The sequence below is a fragment of the Talpa europaea genome (genome assembly GCF_964194135.1).
Source record: "Talpa europaea genome assembly, chromosome: 2".
NCBI classification, from domain to species: Eukaryota; Metazoa; Chordata; class Mammalia; order Eulipotyphla; family Talpidae; genus Talpa; species Talpa europaea.
The window spans coordinates 45,867,048-45,887,569 of record NC_140068.1 but is presented as its reverse complement, the minus strand read 5'-3'; the positions used below and the strand labels follow the sequence as shown (position 1 = coordinate 45,887,569).

The window sequence follows — 20,522 nt, the reverse complement described above, 5'->3', positions numbered from 1 at the left end:
TATACAAGAACTGAGGTATAAGTCAGAGGCGCGGGAGGGTGAGAGGATTCACCAGAGACAGAGCGGGAAGCAGAACAGGCAGACGGACCGAAATACACTGCTGAGGGGAGCAGCGGGCGAGACATGAGAGGTCTGCCGCACCATGTGGGAATCTCCCTGGCCGGCCGGGAATCGAACCTGCACTGCAGAGGCTGTGGACAGCTTCAAAGCGCGGCACTCAACCCGCTGTGTTACTGGGGAGGCCCCAAAGTGTTCTTTTCAAAACAAGGAAGATAATTTATTTAGAGCAGTATGAAGACTAGAGGCCTATTTCTCTATGAGATAACAAGAAAATAAGGACTGTTATCATCTCTTACTATCAAATTATTTTAACAGAGCTGATATCAAGAGGGGAAAGAGACACAATCAAGTACCTACCCTCAGAATATAAATATTATGCTCTCAATCTGGAGTGTCTGCATGACAAAGAGAATTCTAAAGGGCAGGAATGTGTTTGTGCAAGAATATGTCACCGTGAAGCATATTAAAAAAAAAATCACGAACACTCAGGCAATAAATGGTCAAGAACTGATTCAACTGAAATCCGTTTCCTAATCATATGCAAACACAGTGACCTCTCCAAAGGTTATTTTTGAGAACATTTCCCCGGTTCATTCTTCACTAATGTGCGCTGAGCATTTTGGACCTGTTCCCAACTGAGTACACAGTGCTATAGAAAAACACTAGTTCAGTAGTCTGCTCACCAAGCATGTGAATGAGTCAATACTCAAAAACTATACGCCAGGAGCTCGGCACAGAAGTTAATGAGTATTAAAACACTAATTAAAGTTCTAACAACATGTTCTCGGAATGACAAAGCCTGTCTGCTAGCAACCACAAATTAGTTGTCAACAAGGTTAGAAAAATCTAAAAAAAATTCCCATTCCTCCCACCCTAAGACGTCTTGGTAAACCCAAAGAATTATTAAATTTTCATATCTGATGTTTCACATGCATTACTGTGGGTACATCTCAGAAAACTAAAATTCCTATTAAGTACAAGGGAAGAGGAATCAAGAGAATAAAATATATTCCACTCATAATTCTTACTATATTAAGTGGCTTTCATTCCATAAAATTGGGTCCTCCTTCCAATTTACTGTCTTTTATAAAATGTGGAAACCTGTCAGTGGAGTTTATTCACAGTAACTCGGCCCATTGCTCTTTTCAGGTCTATAGGTTTGTCTTTCATTGTAGGAAGAGAAAAGTCAATCTCTCAGATGGCTGAACAAAAATGAGATGCTGAGACTCCAAAAAGTACATTTTTGCTACACTCCACTCCTTTGTCATTTCATATTTAACCACAGCGCAAACACTATTCCATCCACATGAAAGGCTCCCCATTGCATGCAATACGTGGGTATGATTCTTCTTGAATTTACTAATTATGAAATTACATTGCCATGAAGAGTCAGAGGCTTTCTCTCAATGAGGAGTAGTAAAATCTTTCAGGGTTTCAGAGGGGAACTGAGAATTATGAAACACCCATCCTTCAAAACACTGCACCTCAGCGTTGCCTAAAACCCGCACCATTCCCCAGATCATGGTGATAACATCCTTGGTGGGCTGATCTTCCAGACGCGTGTGTCTCAACGCCCCAGTCTGACGACAAATTCAGCAGTGCCTATGTCTGAAATTTCTCTGTATTCAAAGAGTACCTGGTATCGCGTGTTACGTCATAAATATTGTTGACAGACTAATTTCAACTGCCATCTCCCGGTTACCTCATTCTGTTGATATAGATCAATTTCCTACCCCCCGTTGTCATCAGGAATGGATAATGGCTGTACAGCAGCCTGCACCGTGTCTGTCAGCAAAACATGACACCATATCCCTCACCTTGTCCACTGGAGACGAGCTTGGCCCTGAGAGAATCCAGACCACACAAAGAGCAGCCTCTGTGGCTTATTTAGTCCGTGTTTCATTGAACCGCCTCTTTGTCTCCCCCTGGCTTGGTCTATCTCAGCAACTGTACACCTGGTGGGTGTGACTGGCTGTGAGCACCACTAACTATGTTGACCAAACACCTAAGCTGCACCATGGTATTTGCTTCAAAACAATAACATGCCTCACGGAATGAGAGAAAGACTGACAAATAGCCCAGAGGGAAAGTCTTTTTAAATCACATATGGAATAAATAGAAACACCAGGGTCAAGTGGAATCACAAGTGGCATTACCCTATAGTACATAACTGAAAACAGAAATAGAAAATCTTTCTTCCAGAATGCTGTGATTTCTGTTACACACTGTCAGGATATTTTCCACCCATGCACAAATCCCTCTCTAGGGCCTGCTTTTACAATGGCAGGTCATCGTTGGCAACACTGCTGAGGATCTATTCAAAATGTGAGAACATCTGTCATGCCCACATTGCCTGTCAAAGCTCTGCTACACAACTTGAATCTACACCACTGCAGAATGGGTCGTAAGTGACACAATCCTGCGGTGGTGTGACATGGTAGTGCATTTCAAAGGCACCTTTGCATGATGAGAGAAATCAGCTTTAATAAGTCAGCGTGATATGTATAAGCAGATAACCAGCAGATAGAAGATCTTCCATTGGCATCATCCCAACACAGAGCTTCAGGCTACGGTGTGGAGCCAATGCCTATAGGCACAGCTCCATTTTCTAACACACGGAAATGAGGAGCAGAGCATTAAGATCTGGAAACCAATGTGCTCTGCCAGTTACTCCCTCTTACCCTCAGAAGCCCCCCAGTGCAGAAGTACAAATAAAAGGTTATCACTCTTTGAGTAGCTCAACAACAGAGAAGGTAACTTTGTGAAGTGGAGAGCCAGGCATGGAGTTCAGTGAGTTTGCCAGGGACGCAGCAACCAGCATCACCTAAGCACATCTCCTCTCCAGTTTAATCTGGAAATTTCCAGCTGCTGCTAAGACTTCTATCCATACGAGCTCTTGCTCAGCTGTCTGGTTTTATCTTTTCATTTATAAGTGAAAACAGCTCATACTAAGTGGTAACTAGTTTGTGTATCACTTGTAGTACCCCTCCCTCATCCAGACTCCAAAGGTAACTGTACACTTGGGCATGGATTGTCTTTGGAAAGTGGGAGAGACAGGACAAGGTTTGGAGCTTTTTTTTTTTTTTTTTAAATACAGTGCTCAGACGCCTGCCTAGCAGAAATGAGGAAAAAACAGGGGGTCTAGACCAGCCAAGGCTGCACTCTTGACAACAGAAGAGGGGATGGTCCCTGGTGCGCTTCCAGGGCATCCTTGGCATGACAGACAGCACAGGCAGAAGGATGAACAACTCCCCACCCCCCTCTAGCCCTGAAATCCCAGGGAAGGACCAGAAGTAGGCACCGAGAAGGTAAAATGTTAGAGCTGCCAAGGACACATTTTTTTTTATACATGGAGGAAAAGGAAAACAGCAAAGAAATGAATAGCCTAAAAATGCCTTTGAAAGTCAAATTTTAGGTCAGGATTAGAATGAACGAATGAACCATGGAAGCACCAGACACAGGCCCGCCCCCCACCAGGCATCTCTCCAGGCACTGGCTCACCTTGAAAATAAAACAAGCAGCAAGATGAGAGACAGGTTTGCCAACTCGATCTAGAACAGAGGTTAGGAAACTGCAGCCCTAGGCCCAATCCAGACCCTCACTGTTTTTCATAGACAAAGGATTTCTTTATGATCTAAATAAATAGATCTACATCTAGCCTATCCTCTAGACTATTTCTAGACAGATGAAGGGTAACAGAGCAAGCTAAAATAATGCCCTAATTTTACAGACACATTCTTGAGAGCATCCAGTGCTCTTTGCTCCAAGTTTCCTTCACAAACACTGATTCCTAATCTGCCAACTGTAGTTCAGTCCGCCAGGTGGGAGGGCCCCAATAAACACTAGAGGTGCTTATCTGCTAGGTGACCTCTTATCTCAAAAGGACAGACAGACATTCTGCGTCATCAATCAATAAGTGCTTCTGTTTCTGGGAGACCTTTGGGGAGCAAAAAACCAAAACCAGAGACTCAACATGAAAGGATGGTGAACAGAGACTGAGCCCCTAGTGCCAGGACAGGCAATTGGTTCATTCACCCTAACATTTTATGGCATTCTCACTCTGTGCCAGGCAGAAATACATATGGACTTTAGATAGAAAAGCCTGATTCACAGCACTTGAGTAAATACTTTGTGTAGAACAAACCTATGTTGCTATGGATGACACCACAGGATCTGAGCAAGAACACAACCCACTTTCAGGCCCGCACATGGCATGCACCAGCTGTGCTGCTCTAACAGTCACTGTAGACAGAACCCCACACAAGGACTCTGGCTTTGTCAGGGGCAGCAGCTACAGGCGCAGAACCAGCAAGCTCCAGGCGGGCGGGCAGGGACTGTGCTTGGCCCAGGGCCAGAAAGACCAGGAGCTCTCAAAACATCTGTCATCTGGGTTACATGAAGGTTATGGGTTACCTTCATAGCTTCTGCTAAGCCGGGGTATGAGAGGCCCGGTCTGAAAGTCAGGGTTTCTACGTTGTCAAGTTCAGTGCTCCTTACCTGGACTGTCTGGTAATCAGAAGCATCAATTCCTTTCACAGTCACCTCTCGGAAGACTCTTGGCTCCAGTTCCTCTTTGGTAAGATCACAGTGATAAATGATACCTGGAAAGGGATGGAAGCTTTAGTTTAGTCCATAAGATTCATTAGCTATGCAAGGGGCACGACTCATGTGAATAGCAAGGAGGAGGCTCGGTCAGGGACCCAGGTGACACCACGGCTGTGTACACCGCACTGTGGGAAAAGCCCGTACAACAGCTGGGTGCTGGTGTGCTACGAAGTGTTCACTCTTCACCATCACATGTGGCCTCCCTTTTCACAGGTGGATGCTACGGATACATCTGACGAGATTTTAATGCATTATGGAGTATGAGAGGAGGTTAAAAAACCTAATTGTGGAAACTCTTAATTCTGAGATTACAGGTCCTAATTCTGCGTAATAATACTGTATTGCATATTGCATAGATGCTCAGACAATAGATCTTAAAAGTTCTTGTCACACACATGGAAATAACCATACATGGTGACGGACAGTAACTAGACTTACTGTAATCATTTCACCAAATACACAATCATCAAATTGCTATAGTTATACACTTGAAACCATTATGTCAGATATCAACTGTACTTAGGAAAAAAAAGAGTGCAGGTCAAAGAGGCAGGGAAGTATCACATAGGGCTGTTTCACCTCAGAGGTGATTAACTGGCAAATTCAAGCAAATTGCCCAAAATCAAGAGCCAGTCAGGGGTGCTGTGGGGCTCCTGCTACCTGACACCATCCAGATGTGGTCACACAAGTGGACAGCCAGCGGGGATCAGAGGTGATCAAGTAGCCATTTTAGAATTGGTATAGATCTAGTGTATCAAGAATTCTCAAGACCTGGGAATATAGCTACAGAATTGGTACAGATATCTCCCACTTTTCAAAAGTTTGCTTTATGCCATTTTACTTTTATGAGAGAACTAGATTATTACCTATTTTTGCTAATTGAAAGAAACCAAAGAGAATTTTCACTTTTACTAAAAGAGAAAAAAAAAAAGGCATAAATAGCATCTGTTCTAGAGGCAGGTGCACCCGAGCAGGAAGAGCCTGGCCCAGGCCTGGCTGGGACGGCGTGGACCAGGCTGTGGATCTGTCCTGACTTCCTGCTGTGACTGTATGTTGCTCTATCTTAGATTTTAGGTGTTATTTGATACAATTGGGTGGTTATTTTTTGGGGTGTGATAATGCTCAAAAATGTTTCCATGTAAAGTAACATGAAAGCACTTTTTGCCTTGTGCCATTTCGGTTGAAGTTTTACAGGAATGCTCGGCTTTTGGAGTGGGGAAACATGCAATCGCACACAACAAAAATTGATGAAGAATTACACCCAGAATTACAGTTATTTCACGAGTTAAAGTTCCATTTCCTGAATTTAATGCTACTCTCTTCTAACATTTAAGAACGAAGTCAGAAAAAAGATGGGAGTCACCACTGTTAGAAAGCAACGACACTGCTGTAGTTTGTGAAACAGAATGAGTCATCCACAGTGGCTGGTATGGAAACAGCCCACCCACATAATACTTTAAACATACACTGTCAAGTGTATGAAAAATCAATTTAGTGATCCCAATACTTGTTGGAAAACCAGAAACCAAATGGTGTTCCCACAGGGCACATTCAAATTGAGTGATCGTGTATTAAAATGTGGTTTGCTTTCTTCCCAACTTCTCTGTAATGTGTTTCAACTGTGTAAGTTAAAAAAAAAAACAGTACTCTGCTCTCCCCTCCACCCCCTGGCAATGAGTAATATATGTGGGTTCATTATTAGCAGGACTGCCAATCCCTATTTAATCCTCACAACTCACAACTATTTTAAGGTACTACAATAGGGAGTATGGTTAACGTTGATGCAGAGATGTGTAACATGACTGAAATACTGGCTATTCTATCCACAGGAAGGAGGCAGGCACAGTTAGCCCCACAGCCTTGCTATAATCTGAGATGAATGGAAGGAAGAAAAAGGGGATTAGGGGGCCTCCCCGGTGGCGCAGCGGTTGAGCGCTGGGTTGCGAAGCTGCCCGCAGCCTCTGCGGTGCAGGTTCGATCCCCGGCCACCGGGTGAGGGTCCCACATGACGCGCAGACCTCTCCTGCCGCCCGCTGCTCCCCTCAGCAGTGTGCTTCGGTCCTTCTGCCTGTTCTGCTCCCCACTCTGGCTCTGGTGAATTCTCTCACCCTCCCGCGCTTCTGATTGTACCCAGTGCTTGTATAAACAAACAAACCAACCAACCAACAAACAAATAAATAAATAAAACATGCCTCTATTTAAAAAAAAAGAAAAAGAAAAGGGAATTAGGAGGATAAGTCCAGGAGAAACTGTGAAAGAATCATAGGGATCTAAATTTTCTTTTTTAAAGATTTATTCATTTATTTACACAAGCACTGGGTACAGTCAGAAGCGTGGAGGGTGAGAGAACCTTCACCAGAGCCAGAGCAGGGAACAGAACAGGCAGATGTATTGAAATACTCTGCTGTGAGGAGCAGCAGGCGCGGCAGGAGAGGTCTGTCGCGCCATGTGGGACCCTCGCCATCAGCTGGGGATCGAAAGGGCGCTGCAGAGGCTGCTGGCGGCTTCGCAGCTCTCAACAGCTGCGCCACCAGGGGAGGCCCAGGACCTAAAAATTTTGATGTGTAAAGAGACAGCAAAAGTACTCTGTAAAAGATGATCCATGTAGATATGGTTTTGTCTTTAGAGATTGATTCTAATGTTAATGAAGGAAAAAAAATGAAAAACTAAAATAAATCTCTTATAACATTTTTGTGCTCCTTGATCTTTACCCAAAGGAGTCAAAAACTCACTCATGTCTATATAAAATCCTGCATGTGGATTACACTGTCTGTATTCACGACTGCCTAAACTTGGGAGCAAAAAAGGTGAACTTTGGTAGATGAATGGATAAAGAAAGGTACATACATACATCCAGACAATGCATTGTCTTTTCAGTACTGAAAGAAATACACTGTCAAGCCATGAAAAGACCATGGAGAAACTTTAATGCACATTACAAAGTGCAAGGAGCCAGTCTGAAGTCTGCTTACTGCCTAACTCTATTTGACATTGTAGAAAATCAAAACTATGCAGCTAGATCAGAGGATGCTAAGGGTTGGGGGAAAGGGGACAGATGAAAAGACACAGAAGGTTTTTAGGGAAGTAAATATATCCAGTAGATATCTATAATGGTGGATGCACATCATTCAATATAAACCCATAGGAAGTAGACTAAAAAAGGAATGCTAAGGTAAACTGTGGCCTTTGAGTGATTATAATGTGTCCATATAGTTTGACTGATTATAACAAATGGACCACTCTGGTGTGAGATATTAAAAATGGGGGAGCTATGCACGTGTGGGGGGAGGGGAGTGATATATGGGAAATGTCTGTATCTTCCCCTCAATTTTGCTGTGAACTTAAAATTGCTCTAAAAAAACAGGATCTTAAAAAATTTATTTTGCCTTTTCCAAAGAGTCTGGGAAAGGATTCTTGGATTTCTCATCCCTGTTTTCCCGAGCCACGCACCTAGGACTTCCTTACTGCACTATTACAACATGTAAGTCTATCTGGAGTTTAACCTTAGAAAACCATCTGTTGTTCTGTAAGTACAGAACTCACTGGCTCAACCACTAAGTGGTTTGAGCCACAGGGAGTAAGTGCATCTTGCTCCAGATTGTCCCAGCTGTGTTTTTTCTCCCAAGTGTGACTCAAGACACAAAAGTCTTAAATAGCACAGGCTCAAGATGTGTCTTGTCTTTGTACCTCCACAGGAAGCAGGTCAGCTGATGTGCACCTGCCAGATGCAACATATGCCCAGAGCAGCTGGAGCTATAGCTTTTCTTGGCCCTGAAGCTTTACTTACAATTTAGTGTTGCTGTTGTTGACTGCCAGTGTGGACAGCTAAATCCCAGAGACGAGTGCAAGACAGTCTCTGAGTAGAAGTGGATGTGTATATATACATTCTGACAATTCTTGCTTCCAAGAGATCTAGGTTAATTATCTGATGGCCGTCATTACATTTGGACCAGAAGGCCTGAGTCTGGAAGCCCCATCCTCTGGCTTTAGATATCAAATTACACTAAGGAAGAGGAAAGGAAAAGATGGAGACAAAATGAATAAGAAAAGACAAAGATGAGCCAAGTGTTATAGTAACAAACTAGGGCCTCCCCGGTGGCGCAGCAGTTGAGCGCTGGGTTGCGAAACTGCGCGCGGCCTCTGCGGCGCCGGTTCGATCCCCGGCTGCTCCCCGGCCACCAGAGGAGGGTCCCACATGGCGTGCAGACCTCTCCTGCCGCCCGCTGCTCCCCTCAGCAGTGTACTTCGGTCCTTCTGCCTGCTCTGCTCCCCGCTCTGGCTCTGGTGAATTCTCTCACCCTCCCGCGCTTCTGACTGTACCCAGTGCATGTATAAACAAAACAAACAAACAAACCAGCAAACAAATAAATAAAGCATGCCTCTATAAAAAAAAAAAAAAAAAAAAATATAGTAACAAACTAGAGCTTGTTCAGAAGCTCACCGATTTCAGGACTAAGTACACACTTCTCTTTCCAAACTTTATAGCCAAAGTCACGGATTATATTTCATTGCTTGGCATAGAATTCACAGTTTCACACTAAGACAATAAGCCCTTTCTTCCCAGGTAATGAGGAGCTTGTTCCTGAAATAAATGGCCACATGGGGTCATTGAAGGAGGTTTACAGGCCTCTGGGGACTCTGGCTTTTATTAAAAGCAGGTGAGTCACCCCTACTCTGTTCTCATTGCCCTTTGTCCATTTAAAATATTTAAGCACTGAGGTTTTCCAAAGTAAAACTGTTGAAACTAGTGGAAGTGGAGAAAATAAACTGGAGCTCACAGCACACAGTGGGTTATGAATGGCTATTTGGCTGATTTTTCTTGGTTCCTGTCCACTGGCTGCTACTGTGCCCCAAGCCCTGGGGAAGGAGGTGCAAGGCACCCTGACATGGGGCTCTCGACCATCTGCTTCTGACCCCAGGCCTCAGGCATGGTTTCCACAAACTTGGGCCCTTCGTGTAGGCCCCTAGATCTCTGAAAGGCACGTGGGAAGTAAAGCTTTCTGGGTGCCAGGTCTACCATCAGGCCTACTTACAGACATCACTCTTTTGATTTGAATAACCCTGATAACAACCTGTCACAATGATAGATTCCTTAGATTGCTTGCTCTGTGACTTGCAGATGCAAAATAAGAGTGGATGGGGCATCCCAGGCAGGGGATGGAGTCAGTTCAGTGCCTGCCTACCTTGCCTCAATGTCTGCTCTATTTGCTAGGGACCAAACTATTGCAGTAAGATCAGCAGGACAAAAAAGGTCTTTGGAGGAGCTTGAACAATAAACAAGTGAAGTGCAAAAATGTTTTCCATCCAGATTGCTTTTAGGATAGGGTCTGCCCAGTCAGCTGCAAACTGCCAACTGAACCAGGCCCCTGGGACAAATCAGAGTATGTGTATGGTTTCGGCTATCACAAAAACAGTGCAGTTGAGTGGAGAAGCAGGGAAAAAACAAAGCAAAGCAAAATGAGCGTGACCAACTTAAAAGAAATTAAAAAGGGAACTATGTTTACTTTGGGGAAAATGAACCCATACCATGAAATGTAAAATCACTATTCATAAGGGTTTTTCACTAGAACCAACTAACAAGGTTTTACTCTATGACGTAAGGATATACTTTTCCAATTATACTTTAATTTAGTTTAACAACAGCAGAATGAATTGTTTGTTCCAGAAAAGTTTTTTTAATGTCAGTTGTGACTACAGATTTTTATTGCATCCTTTTGGGTATATGCACCGTGTATGTCTCGGTTTGTACAGACCAAAAATTGAATCTTAAAGCTATACTTGTTCATACTAATTTTGTAACCAACCTAAACAAGAGTTGCCTCTGTCCCCAGAACAGATGTGGAATGTAAGATTACAGAATACAGTTCTAGGTGTTAACATTTCCTTCCATTTTAGCATACATCTTACTTATTTCATTCTCATTAAGTAATGTTGGCTGTAATAGGGCACATGTGACCTTCAATGACAAACCACTATTTCTACAAAAGAAACCCAAACATTTGCCTGATTTTGAAGTTGAACAATAATAGTGCAAAGACTCACCTGGAGATAAAAAGGATGTAAACTGATAGAAGATTTCGGTATCCTTCTTCTGACCGCTGTAGCCCACGACACTGCCAACATCGAGCGGGAAGGACTTGAGGAGAGCACCGGTGGCCAAATCATGTAGTTGCAGCGTGTTCTTCACGTCATGGAGGTAGCATAACACTAGAAAGTTAGACCTGACGCAGGCTACCCATTCTGTAAAAAGTAAGGAGAGGAAAAAAACCCATGAAGATTTGAAAAGTAGTGAAAAACTAATTATTTCACTAATACTGATTAGTGAAGTTCTTCAAGTGAGGATTAAAAAAAAGAAACCTCTTACATCTAAAGTCATTTGCTCAATCTTCCCAAAATAATTTTTTTAAAAAGTGCCTCAGTTAAGCAATACAGCTCATACGGCCTTAATGATTTCAAGAAAGTATGGGGAAAGACGAAAGTAAATTACTTCTGTCAAAGAATAATCAATCTATGTTAACGACGAGTACATCAGAATTATAAAACAGAAGTGAGTAAGAAAAGGACAAGGTGATTTGTAGACTGCTGTTAATAAAAGCTCTGACTTCGTAGCTGTACTTTATGATTCATCTGTAGTTATTATTCTCAATAGAGCATTCTGTGCTAATGATATATAGCGAATTCAACTCTGTGCTTCTTTTTGAATTGATGAGTTCCGCCGAATAGTGAAGGTTTCCCTTCTGCGGTCTAAAGAACTTATAATCTTTCAGAAGGAAGGTTATAAAAATATATCACCTCTCAACTCTGAGCGTTGATTTGCATTTCATTAGCTCTACAAGTGAGATCAGATGGTAAAACACTTTGACTTTTAAAAGGCAGAAATGACTTTTAAATGCCTTGGGAAATATTTACATCTTTGATGGCTCCCTATGTGAGTCCTTGCATAACCTGCCTGGGACCTCGAAGACACCCAGGACACCCTACATGAAGATTTGGACCCAAGTCTCTTTTGGATCCAAGAAATATAAGCTCAATTCAGGGGCATGTAGGGAGGACTCACTAGCTATTACCACTCTCAGGGGGTGCGAGGGAGTGCGGGCTAGTCCTGCCTCAGTTTGGAGAGAAACCATCAGGCTACCAAGTCCCTGAGAATCAGATTCCTTGCACAGAGACATTAAAGGAAATGGCCAAAAACCTGTTCCATGACTTGTGGGTCTCTCACTCAAACACAAATGAGGATCAGGATGAATGGAAGATTTTGAGTGAACAGGTGAAGAGATTTCCTTGGAAAGAGCCTGTCATCCTGTAAAATCCACCAGCCTGAGCACAGGTATCTACTCCAAACCCAAGAAGCTCAGGGGACAGTGAATGAACACCTACAAGTCAGGAGAAGGGCTGCCTAGGACTTCAGGGGAAGAGCCCAGGATGCACTGCTGTACCAAGGCTGCAGATGTGGGTTTTGCAGGAAAAAAAGAGACATGCGGTCTTGGGTCCCGTCCAAAACATTGCCTACAAGGGCAGAGAAGTTGGGTAAGCAGTGCAGGTGTCCAGGGGCGGAGGAGAATCTCAAGTAAATACTCAGAGTGGTACTTTCTCCAGGCTCGGGGGCATGCAGAAACAAGGGTAGGCAGCAGTGCCACTAGGAACAGTCCCCGAGAGTGAGCTGGAATCAGCCGTCCCCGCCCACTCATCATGGGCAAGACCAGGTGAATGTGCCAGGGGAGAAAGAGGCCCTACATGTTCCGGATGTGAACTTGGGAGTTGTCTGCCCCTGGCACCTGTACTTTAATTTGCTTAAACATACACATAAGGACTGCTTCAGCTGAGACAGGGCCACTTTGCAAGTCTCGAAAGGAATTATTTTCCTAATTATATATCTTATGTGTTTTATGCCCTTTCAGCCCATCAGCAGAAGTTCACGTCCAACAAGGAAACTTTTTGTTGAAGGTACTAAAATCTTCTTTCATGTAAGAACTGCAGCAACATCAGTGAGTCTTAGTCTAATCAAATCCAGCTTTCAGACAATAAATGATTTGTAAAATAGAATGCCATTTTTGGAAACGCTCAGAGAAAATGAAGAAAAGGGAGTATAAAGGTTCTCTGAAGCACAACAGAGATGGAAGGAAGTGAGGTTCTTAAGAGGTCAATGTAGCTCACTGCACACAGGAGCAATGGCAGTGGATTTCAATTAACTCTGACAATAGTCTATTCTCTTTGCTAATAAGGACTGCGAATTCATTCTAAAATCTACACCAGGTATAATGCAAACAGTCAAAGGTTATTCAAAAGCTAAAAGCTAAGAATCCTGCACCTAAATGGTTTAAAAAGTAAATCTAATAATTTTTATGACAAAAACAACTGATTAAAAAAAGAAAATTCAGTAAATACCTCTGAAAGTCTAGGTACACCTTCATGATTTTTTACGAGGACATTGATCTCCTCCTAAGTCATGAAGAGGCCATGACGGCACAACAGTCAGTTGGGCTGTTCCATCACTTCATTCTCCATGACTAGGGGCTGGATTCCCAGTGAGTGACAGATGTATCAACAGGTGCCTTTCTCACCAGACACAGAAGCTTGGCTTTCAAGCCCACGCAGTCTTACCTAAAACATCCTTCTCGTGCTCGGGAACAAGCACTTTCCACTTGCTCTCTGCAGGCTCTGTGAAGTCGATGTTGATCAGGCGGTAGTTGGGCGAGTGGCGATTTGTCTTGAACGTGAACACCGTCCCCTCGTTGGTCACGTAGTCGTACTCTCCCTCAAAGTTGTCTATCAGTTTTACCCACTTCAGGATACCTGGTGAGAGAGCAAGCACCCCTGTCACCTCTCGGTGTTTAAGGTGGTGTGGTGTGTGTGTAGGGAGGGGAGTCGGCCTTTTCTGTATTTGCAAGGTCTAAGGCAAGAAAGCAAGCAAGGACAAGTGTGGGTGAATTTTAAGGTTTTTAAGATATGGGAAGGAACTGTTTTTCTGGAAATACCTGGAAAAACAGGAGCATGAAGGACCTTTCCTCTCAACCCCACACTACCTTGCAAGTCCTCTTCTACCTGAGCGGTTGACCACCTCTCTCTACACCCTGATGGTCATCACATTCCAAGTCTCCCGCATGCCTTCCTGGTCTGTGGGAATGACCTTCACCTGAGAAAACTTTACCCCTGGCCATGACTTGGAAATGAGTACCTGCAGACATTTGGAAGGTGAGAAGAGGCTGCATTACAACAAAGACTGAGGCAGCCTGAAATGTCGGCGTTCTGTGGCCCAGAAGTGAGGTCTATAGCCTTGGCTTCCTGTCTGGTCACCCCACAGTACAGTGGCCACCACAAAGTCTTTATGTTCTAAATTGGTCCATGCTGGCAGCTTTCTTAGAAACACCCCCATTACACTTTAATAAAATCCAAATTCCTTTTCATGGCTGCCAGGGTCCTACATGTCACAGTTCTCTCTCAGTTATCCAGCCTCAGCTTGCCCCAACATTCACTCATCCCGCCCTCCAGCGACACCAGCTGGTGGCAGGTTCCTACAGACACACTTCAGGGCCCTGTCACAGGCTGTCTCCTCTGCCTGGCCCATTCTCAATCTAACTGGCTCACCACATCTAGTCAGCACCCAGCTTCACAGTCTGCCTTTCATTTATTATTCACCTTTTTAAACGCATTCCTTAATACTCAGCACCTAAACAGCATAGCAGGTACTTCACGGGTACAAAATAAAACTGTTATTCAATGCAAGGAAGACGTTTTCCAGTCCGTTACCCCTAAGAACTAGTGTGAAATGGTCATCACTAAAAAAATCCTCACAGTCTCCCATCATCCTTGAAATGACTCACTGAACACCACTTTTAATATATATATAAGAAAGCAAAAACCAACAGAAGACACGTGCTTCACAATGTATCAGATATAGATGTTCAGAGAACATTCTCAAAGCTTTATAAACAAACAAGTTCTAAACCACTGAAAGGCAATCAGTGGGCCTCCCCTGGTGGCGTAGCGGTTGAGCGCTGGGTTGCAAGGCTGCCCGCAGCCTCTGCAGCGCCAGTTTGATCCCCGGCCACCGGCGAGGGTCCCACAAAAATAAATAAATAAATAATAAAGGAAACAAACTTTAGAATTAAAAAAAAAGAAAGGCAATCAGTGCCAGATTTAAGCCACTCTCCAATGATCGCTCACTTTTAATTTCACAGTGAAATTGCTGCATTCATTTGGATAGTTCATTTGTATTCCTAGAATCTTGTCGGGCAATTTTACATTCATTATCTCATTCATCTCTACAGCATAATTTGTTCCTGAATTATTACATAATTTGCTGTTGAATTAAATTTATCAGCAAAAATATAATCCCCTGGGAGAAAGTGTTTTTCTGGTCAAACATAACTAGATTAAAACTCCAGCTCCACCACTCTCTAGTTGTGTGACCTTGAATAATCTCCTGATCCCCTGCTTAGCCTCATTTTCTCAATTGTAAACTAGGAATAGGTAAATGTGAAAATTATTTTAAAGTGACTACTAATATACTACAAAAACTTTTAAAATAAAAAACTGGAATAAAAATTGTTAGTAAGTTAAAAAAATGGGGTAGAGGGAGCCACGTTTATAACAGGAGCTAAATAAATATTTATGAAAGCACCTAACACAAAATGTGGAATCTATATGAAAAAGAAACTAAAACCACCACCACCGTCCCAACTCAAATAACAGGAGATACATACCAAATCCCTAGATGGGAAGACTTAGTATTTCAAAGGTGCAAATAACTCCAGAGCTAATGTGCAAATTTAACACAATTCTAATAGAAATCCAAATGAGATAACTTTGATGAATTTGATGTCTTTTTAAAGCTCATCTGGGAGAATTAGGACCTAAAAACATCAATACATTTTTGATAACAGAATAAGAATAAACCCCTGTTACTGTAACACTCTGAATATGATCCTCTCCCTCCTGAAGGTAGCAGGTTGTGCGAAAAGTCATGACGTTTTTAAAAAAAGATTAAGCTCTGCATCCGAGTTACATTTTTTTTTTACAGTGATTTACAGCTAACCTCAAAAAGAGATAATCCATTCAATGGTAACTGCATCTTAGTTTACAAAAAAGTAACACTTCAAAAGAAAAAAACACAACTTTTCTTTGAAGAATAAGAATGTAAGTCAAAAATTAGTTGGCAATGCAAAATTTGCAGAAATCAGAAAGGCACATTAGTTTATAATAAGGATGAAACATAATTTTCTGGAATATGATATTTGTAGATACAGAAGCCTGGTTCAGCAAAATGTCAGGATCCTTAAATGTTCTCCTGACAATAAAACATTTCCTGATGTGAAACCTTTATTTCTCAGAATAACCATCTTTTGGTTTCTGCTTGAAAAGGTCTTGCAGTCATTGCAGTGGTATTTATTATAATCATTCACCGTGCAAAAAAGTCACTGAAGTAGCTACCAGAGGCAAAACACAGTACAACTTTTCTCAGCACTTCTGTGTGCATATACATGTAAACAACTGACGCATGAAAATAAATAAGCAGGCTTCAGTGAACACCAAAACAACAAGGTTTAGGTCATTATCTGTTACCAAATTCTGCAAGCATTAAACTTAGTCACAAATACCTGCTACAAATCAAATTCATTCTAATTTAAGAATGTAGCCAGATTTCTACAAATTCGGCTGCAAATTTTGCCAAACAACTGAAAGTATATATTCTCACAGTGCAGTACTTTTAAATAGCTCATGTCAACCTTTTGTTTTCTGAAACCTTTGCTCCTCAAAGGCTTTGCCACAAAATAAATCAGGAAAAATGGTATTTCCATTGAAGAACGGGGCTCATTTAGTTTTGCTATTCAGGAAATACAACATTATTGATTTACATGGAAAACAGAAAAAGTACTTTGCAGACAGACCTGGCTCAACTCCCTAACCACCTTCCCTTGGCCCACATTTTCTGGGGTCCTTTAGTCTGGCAGGGACATAACTCCGTCTCAAGACAAAGGAGTTCAATTCTCAAGCATCTCCATATTGATGCTAACATTACATAAACTTGCTTCTTGGTGGGGGAACGACTTGTTTACTGAGTGAAGATTAGCTCAAAATAAGTTATCTTATATGCATTCCTAAGAACAAAGTCAGTACTCTTACTGCTTTTTTGGAAAATCAATGGTATTAACGTTTTCACTGAAATGTTTAAGTTCTCTACAAATAGGAGCTAAAAAGTGCTTTCATGCTTTACAAAATACTGAGAGCCTGGCATGCCCCATGATAATACGCAGGGTCATGCTCTTGAGGTGCAGGGTGTTCTCTCTGCCAGACACCTTTCTTCTGCCTCAGCCACACACTGATGGTTAGAATGGGGGCTTGGGATTCAACTGACCTGGGTCTGAATCTTTACATGGCTTTAGGAAAGCTAACTGGTCTCACCGGCCTCAGTCTCCTGGGGATAACAACATGTGTTCTTGAGACATTGCTGAGAAGACTGAATGAAATACTGATCTCCCTTGATTTATGTGCCGATAAACCCATCCTGAGTTGAAAATTGTGCTAAGTCGAAAGTGAATTTCACACACCTAACCTACTGAGTATCATAGCTTAGCCTAGCCTACCTTAAACAAGCCCAGAACATTTCCATTAGCCTATGGTTGGGCAAAGTCATCTACCATAAAGCCTATTTATGTGCCAAATAGTTCATGTAATTTATTGACCTCTGTACGAAAAGTGAGGAACAGCCTCTAGGAAATTGGTAGTTTACCCTGGTGGTCATGGTGCTGACGGGAACTGTTTTGCAGCCGCTATGCAGCATTGAGAGGGGATGCCACACTGATCATTACTTGCCAGAGAAAAGATCAAAATTTCAAATATGCTTTGTATTGAATGCTTCTGCACCATCACAAAGCTGGAAACAGTAAGCTGTGAACCATCCATATCTACACTGAGTATATGAGTATAGAAAAGGGTATGTAAGAAATACTAAATAAACAATACATACTATAATTTCAAATAACCCCAGCATTCTTCAATGCCAAAAATATATTAAATATGGATTCTGAGCAGCACAATTTGCTAAGAGTCAACTTTTAAAATCTAATTCCCACCTTTCCCAGCAGTACTTTTCCAGAAAAAGTCTTTATATACACTATTTTTAAAATTAATAAAATCACCAATTTTATTACTAGTATTTCTTATTTTGCCTAAACATCCAGGTTTTGTTTTTTATTCTTACACTGTCTTTTGGGGCTCCAATTGTTTTGAGAGTTTTGTATCCCCGTTCTTCAACACATGCTTTTAATTACTCCCTGCCTCTCACAGAAGCACTCCTCCCTTGTGGATCTGGTTTCTGACTTTTGGATGACTTTGCTAAACTTTGGATAATTCACTAAAGCTTCCTGAATATTTATCTCCCCTTCCACTCTACCCTCAATGATGTCCAGTCCAGTAGGGAGTCAAACTCTCAGCCACCTAGAAACTAGAGGTGACCTGCCATACATTAATCAGGGATGGCAGGATGAACAATGTATTTGTCTGATGAATAGTAAGTTTCTTTTTATCATTAATGTTAACATGTACTGTAGACTGATTTCTCATGTAGGATAAAGTCACTTTTCTTTAATGACATGAAAGCATTAAAACGAAGACATGCTGAGCCTTAAAAATGTCATCAATCTAAAATGATCAAACTTTCACCAAGAAAGGAAAAGCAGAGAGACAGGTTAGTGGAAATCTAGGTGAGATACAGAATAGGCTGATAATTTTCTTACCAAAATCAATAATGTCAGCATCCTCCATCTTTCCCCAAAATCCTTATAAATGCTGTGACATGAGCAAAGACCCCTTTAGACCTGCTTTAAGGATGGCTACAGTGAAGCAGAAGGGTGTGAAGTCACAAATGACAAGCATTTTAGATATTTATAGTTCTCTTCACCTAAAAGCTGCTTCTAATGGATCACATTTAAAAATCTCAGATGTAACTGAAAATATATTCATTTTATTGGAATAGGCCATCTGTGCCCCTTTTGCTGTTGATTACCCTATGAAATAGGAAATAAAGCCTTTGACCTTCTACAGAAAGTAAAAGAACCAAGGAGAAAAGAGAACAAAGAATAAAAAGGAAAGAGGGAGGAGTGCTGGGGAACTTGAGTTTTCAAACTGCAGAAATGTCCTAAGTCTGAGCCGAGGCCAGTATGGGCCACGGCACCCCCGAAGCTGATGGGGCCATGCTGGCAGCCATGGCTGCTGTCCAGGCGCAGTGGAGGGCAGGCATGGTGGGCTGTCATCTTAACTAGTACAACCCTCACATGTTTGTTAATAATACTGAGATAAAAGTAGCCAAATATGAATTATAAAAAAGTAGTCTCTACCACTCTCCAAATGAAAATATTTATAAATGCATCACATTAAGTAAATATGCATTAAGTAAATGCATCACATTAAGTAAATGCATCACATTAAGTAAAATTTGTAAGAAAGTATGTTGAAAACTATCACTTGTATTTTTGTGGTATATTTTTTCACCAAATTTTTAAGTCTATATATTTGAGAGACAAAGGTCTGATATTTAACTGTAATTTGGAAAATATGTGAAAGTTTATTTTAAATTTAGTCTTTCTGAAGCCACTTTATATATATTCATAATAGGATTATTTACAACAAACTTAGGAAGCAAAGTTTCCCAATATAATTCAAAAGAAAAAGCCACTTAAGAAATGTACAGAAAATATAACTATGAAACCCCAGATACAAATCATTTTCTTGCGCGGTTCAGGATGATTAATTTCCACTAATCTGCTGGCGTGAATCACATTAAAATCACATGTGTTAAGACTCAGCTGTCTTCTCTATTGCAGAACTAATAAAATGTCATGCCAGCCTACTATGCTTTGTGATACCTTGATACCTCTTCATATTCAATTTCAATAGGGGACAGGAAAAAAAAAGAAGAAATCTGCTTGTACAACATACAGGACCAGAAAAATGATGTGCCTATTCATCACTGTCAGGATTTAATAAAGGACAAAACTGTGATTATAATAGAGTCAGGAAGTCAAAGGGGTACAGATCAAAAATGCTCACAAGTAAATGATCAGTTACAGATGGAGGATGACGTATCAAGGAAGGTCATCTGAGTATAAAAGGGCAGGTGAAGTCACTCAAGAGAAGCTGCAAGGCTGTGCTAAAGAAAAAATTCTTCCAACATTTGTTAAAAAGGTAAATGAGGCTGGATTAAAGACTATAACAGTAGTTGTCAAAACCATCTTGGTAAGGGGGAGATTGACTGAACTCCAAATACAGTAAAAAGAGCTGGGATCTATAGCCCAGGGGCAGAATGAGGGGAATCTCATTCTGGAATGGATGGAAAATGACTAGGAGACATCAGGGCGTGGTGCTAAACTGACCTAATAGAATTTTGGGTGAAGACAGACAGGTAGTCAGATATTACCTGGTGGGTGGGGATGTGATCAAGTAAGGGGGTAAAATATCAGGAGCGGGGATGCTCGCTATAACTTGGCTACACAGGCCCAGTGTAGGCGTGGCGGCAGAGTACCAAGGCTGACATCTAGTTGAGAAAGAGGGCGCAGGGGAGTTGATTAAAGTTCTGTCAACGAGAGTCCTGTTATCAGTCAGGCACTGTTCAAGGTGCTGGGGACCCCCCAAGGAGCAAGATGGAAAGGCCCTGATACTGTGCAACAACCAAGTCCTCACACATTGTTCATGTTATAGGGAGAAAAAACCACCAGAAGTGGGGGAAGGCACAGAAGGGCCAACTGTGGAGGGAAGATTTCAGCCAAAACACAAGGAAGCAAGATTAAATCTGGGGCAGAGATTTCTTCTCTCTAAAAAGTAAGGAGAGAGAGACTAGGGACATGTCTCTGCAGAAGGAG

The 20,522-nt window shown here is 41.9% G+C and overlaps 1 protein-coding gene across 1 annotated transcript in view; it reads right to left on the bottom strand.

The window, feature by feature from the left end:
- Positions 1-20,522, bottom strand: part of PREP (prolyl endopeptidase) — a gene marked incomplete at both ends in the record, with an annotated part of 98,684 nt that overhangs the window by 26,189 nt on the left and 51,973 nt on the right. Inside the window, 3 exons of the mRNA XM_084228310.1 lie at positions 4,558-4,661; positions 10,708-10,905; positions 13,267-13,458. Of these exons, the coding sequence (XP_084084436.1) occupies positions 4,558-4,661; positions 10,708-10,905; positions 13,267-13,458 (494 nt within the window). The remainder of the gene's footprint in view (positions 1-4,557; positions 4,662-10,707; positions 10,906-13,266; positions 13,459-20,522) is intronic.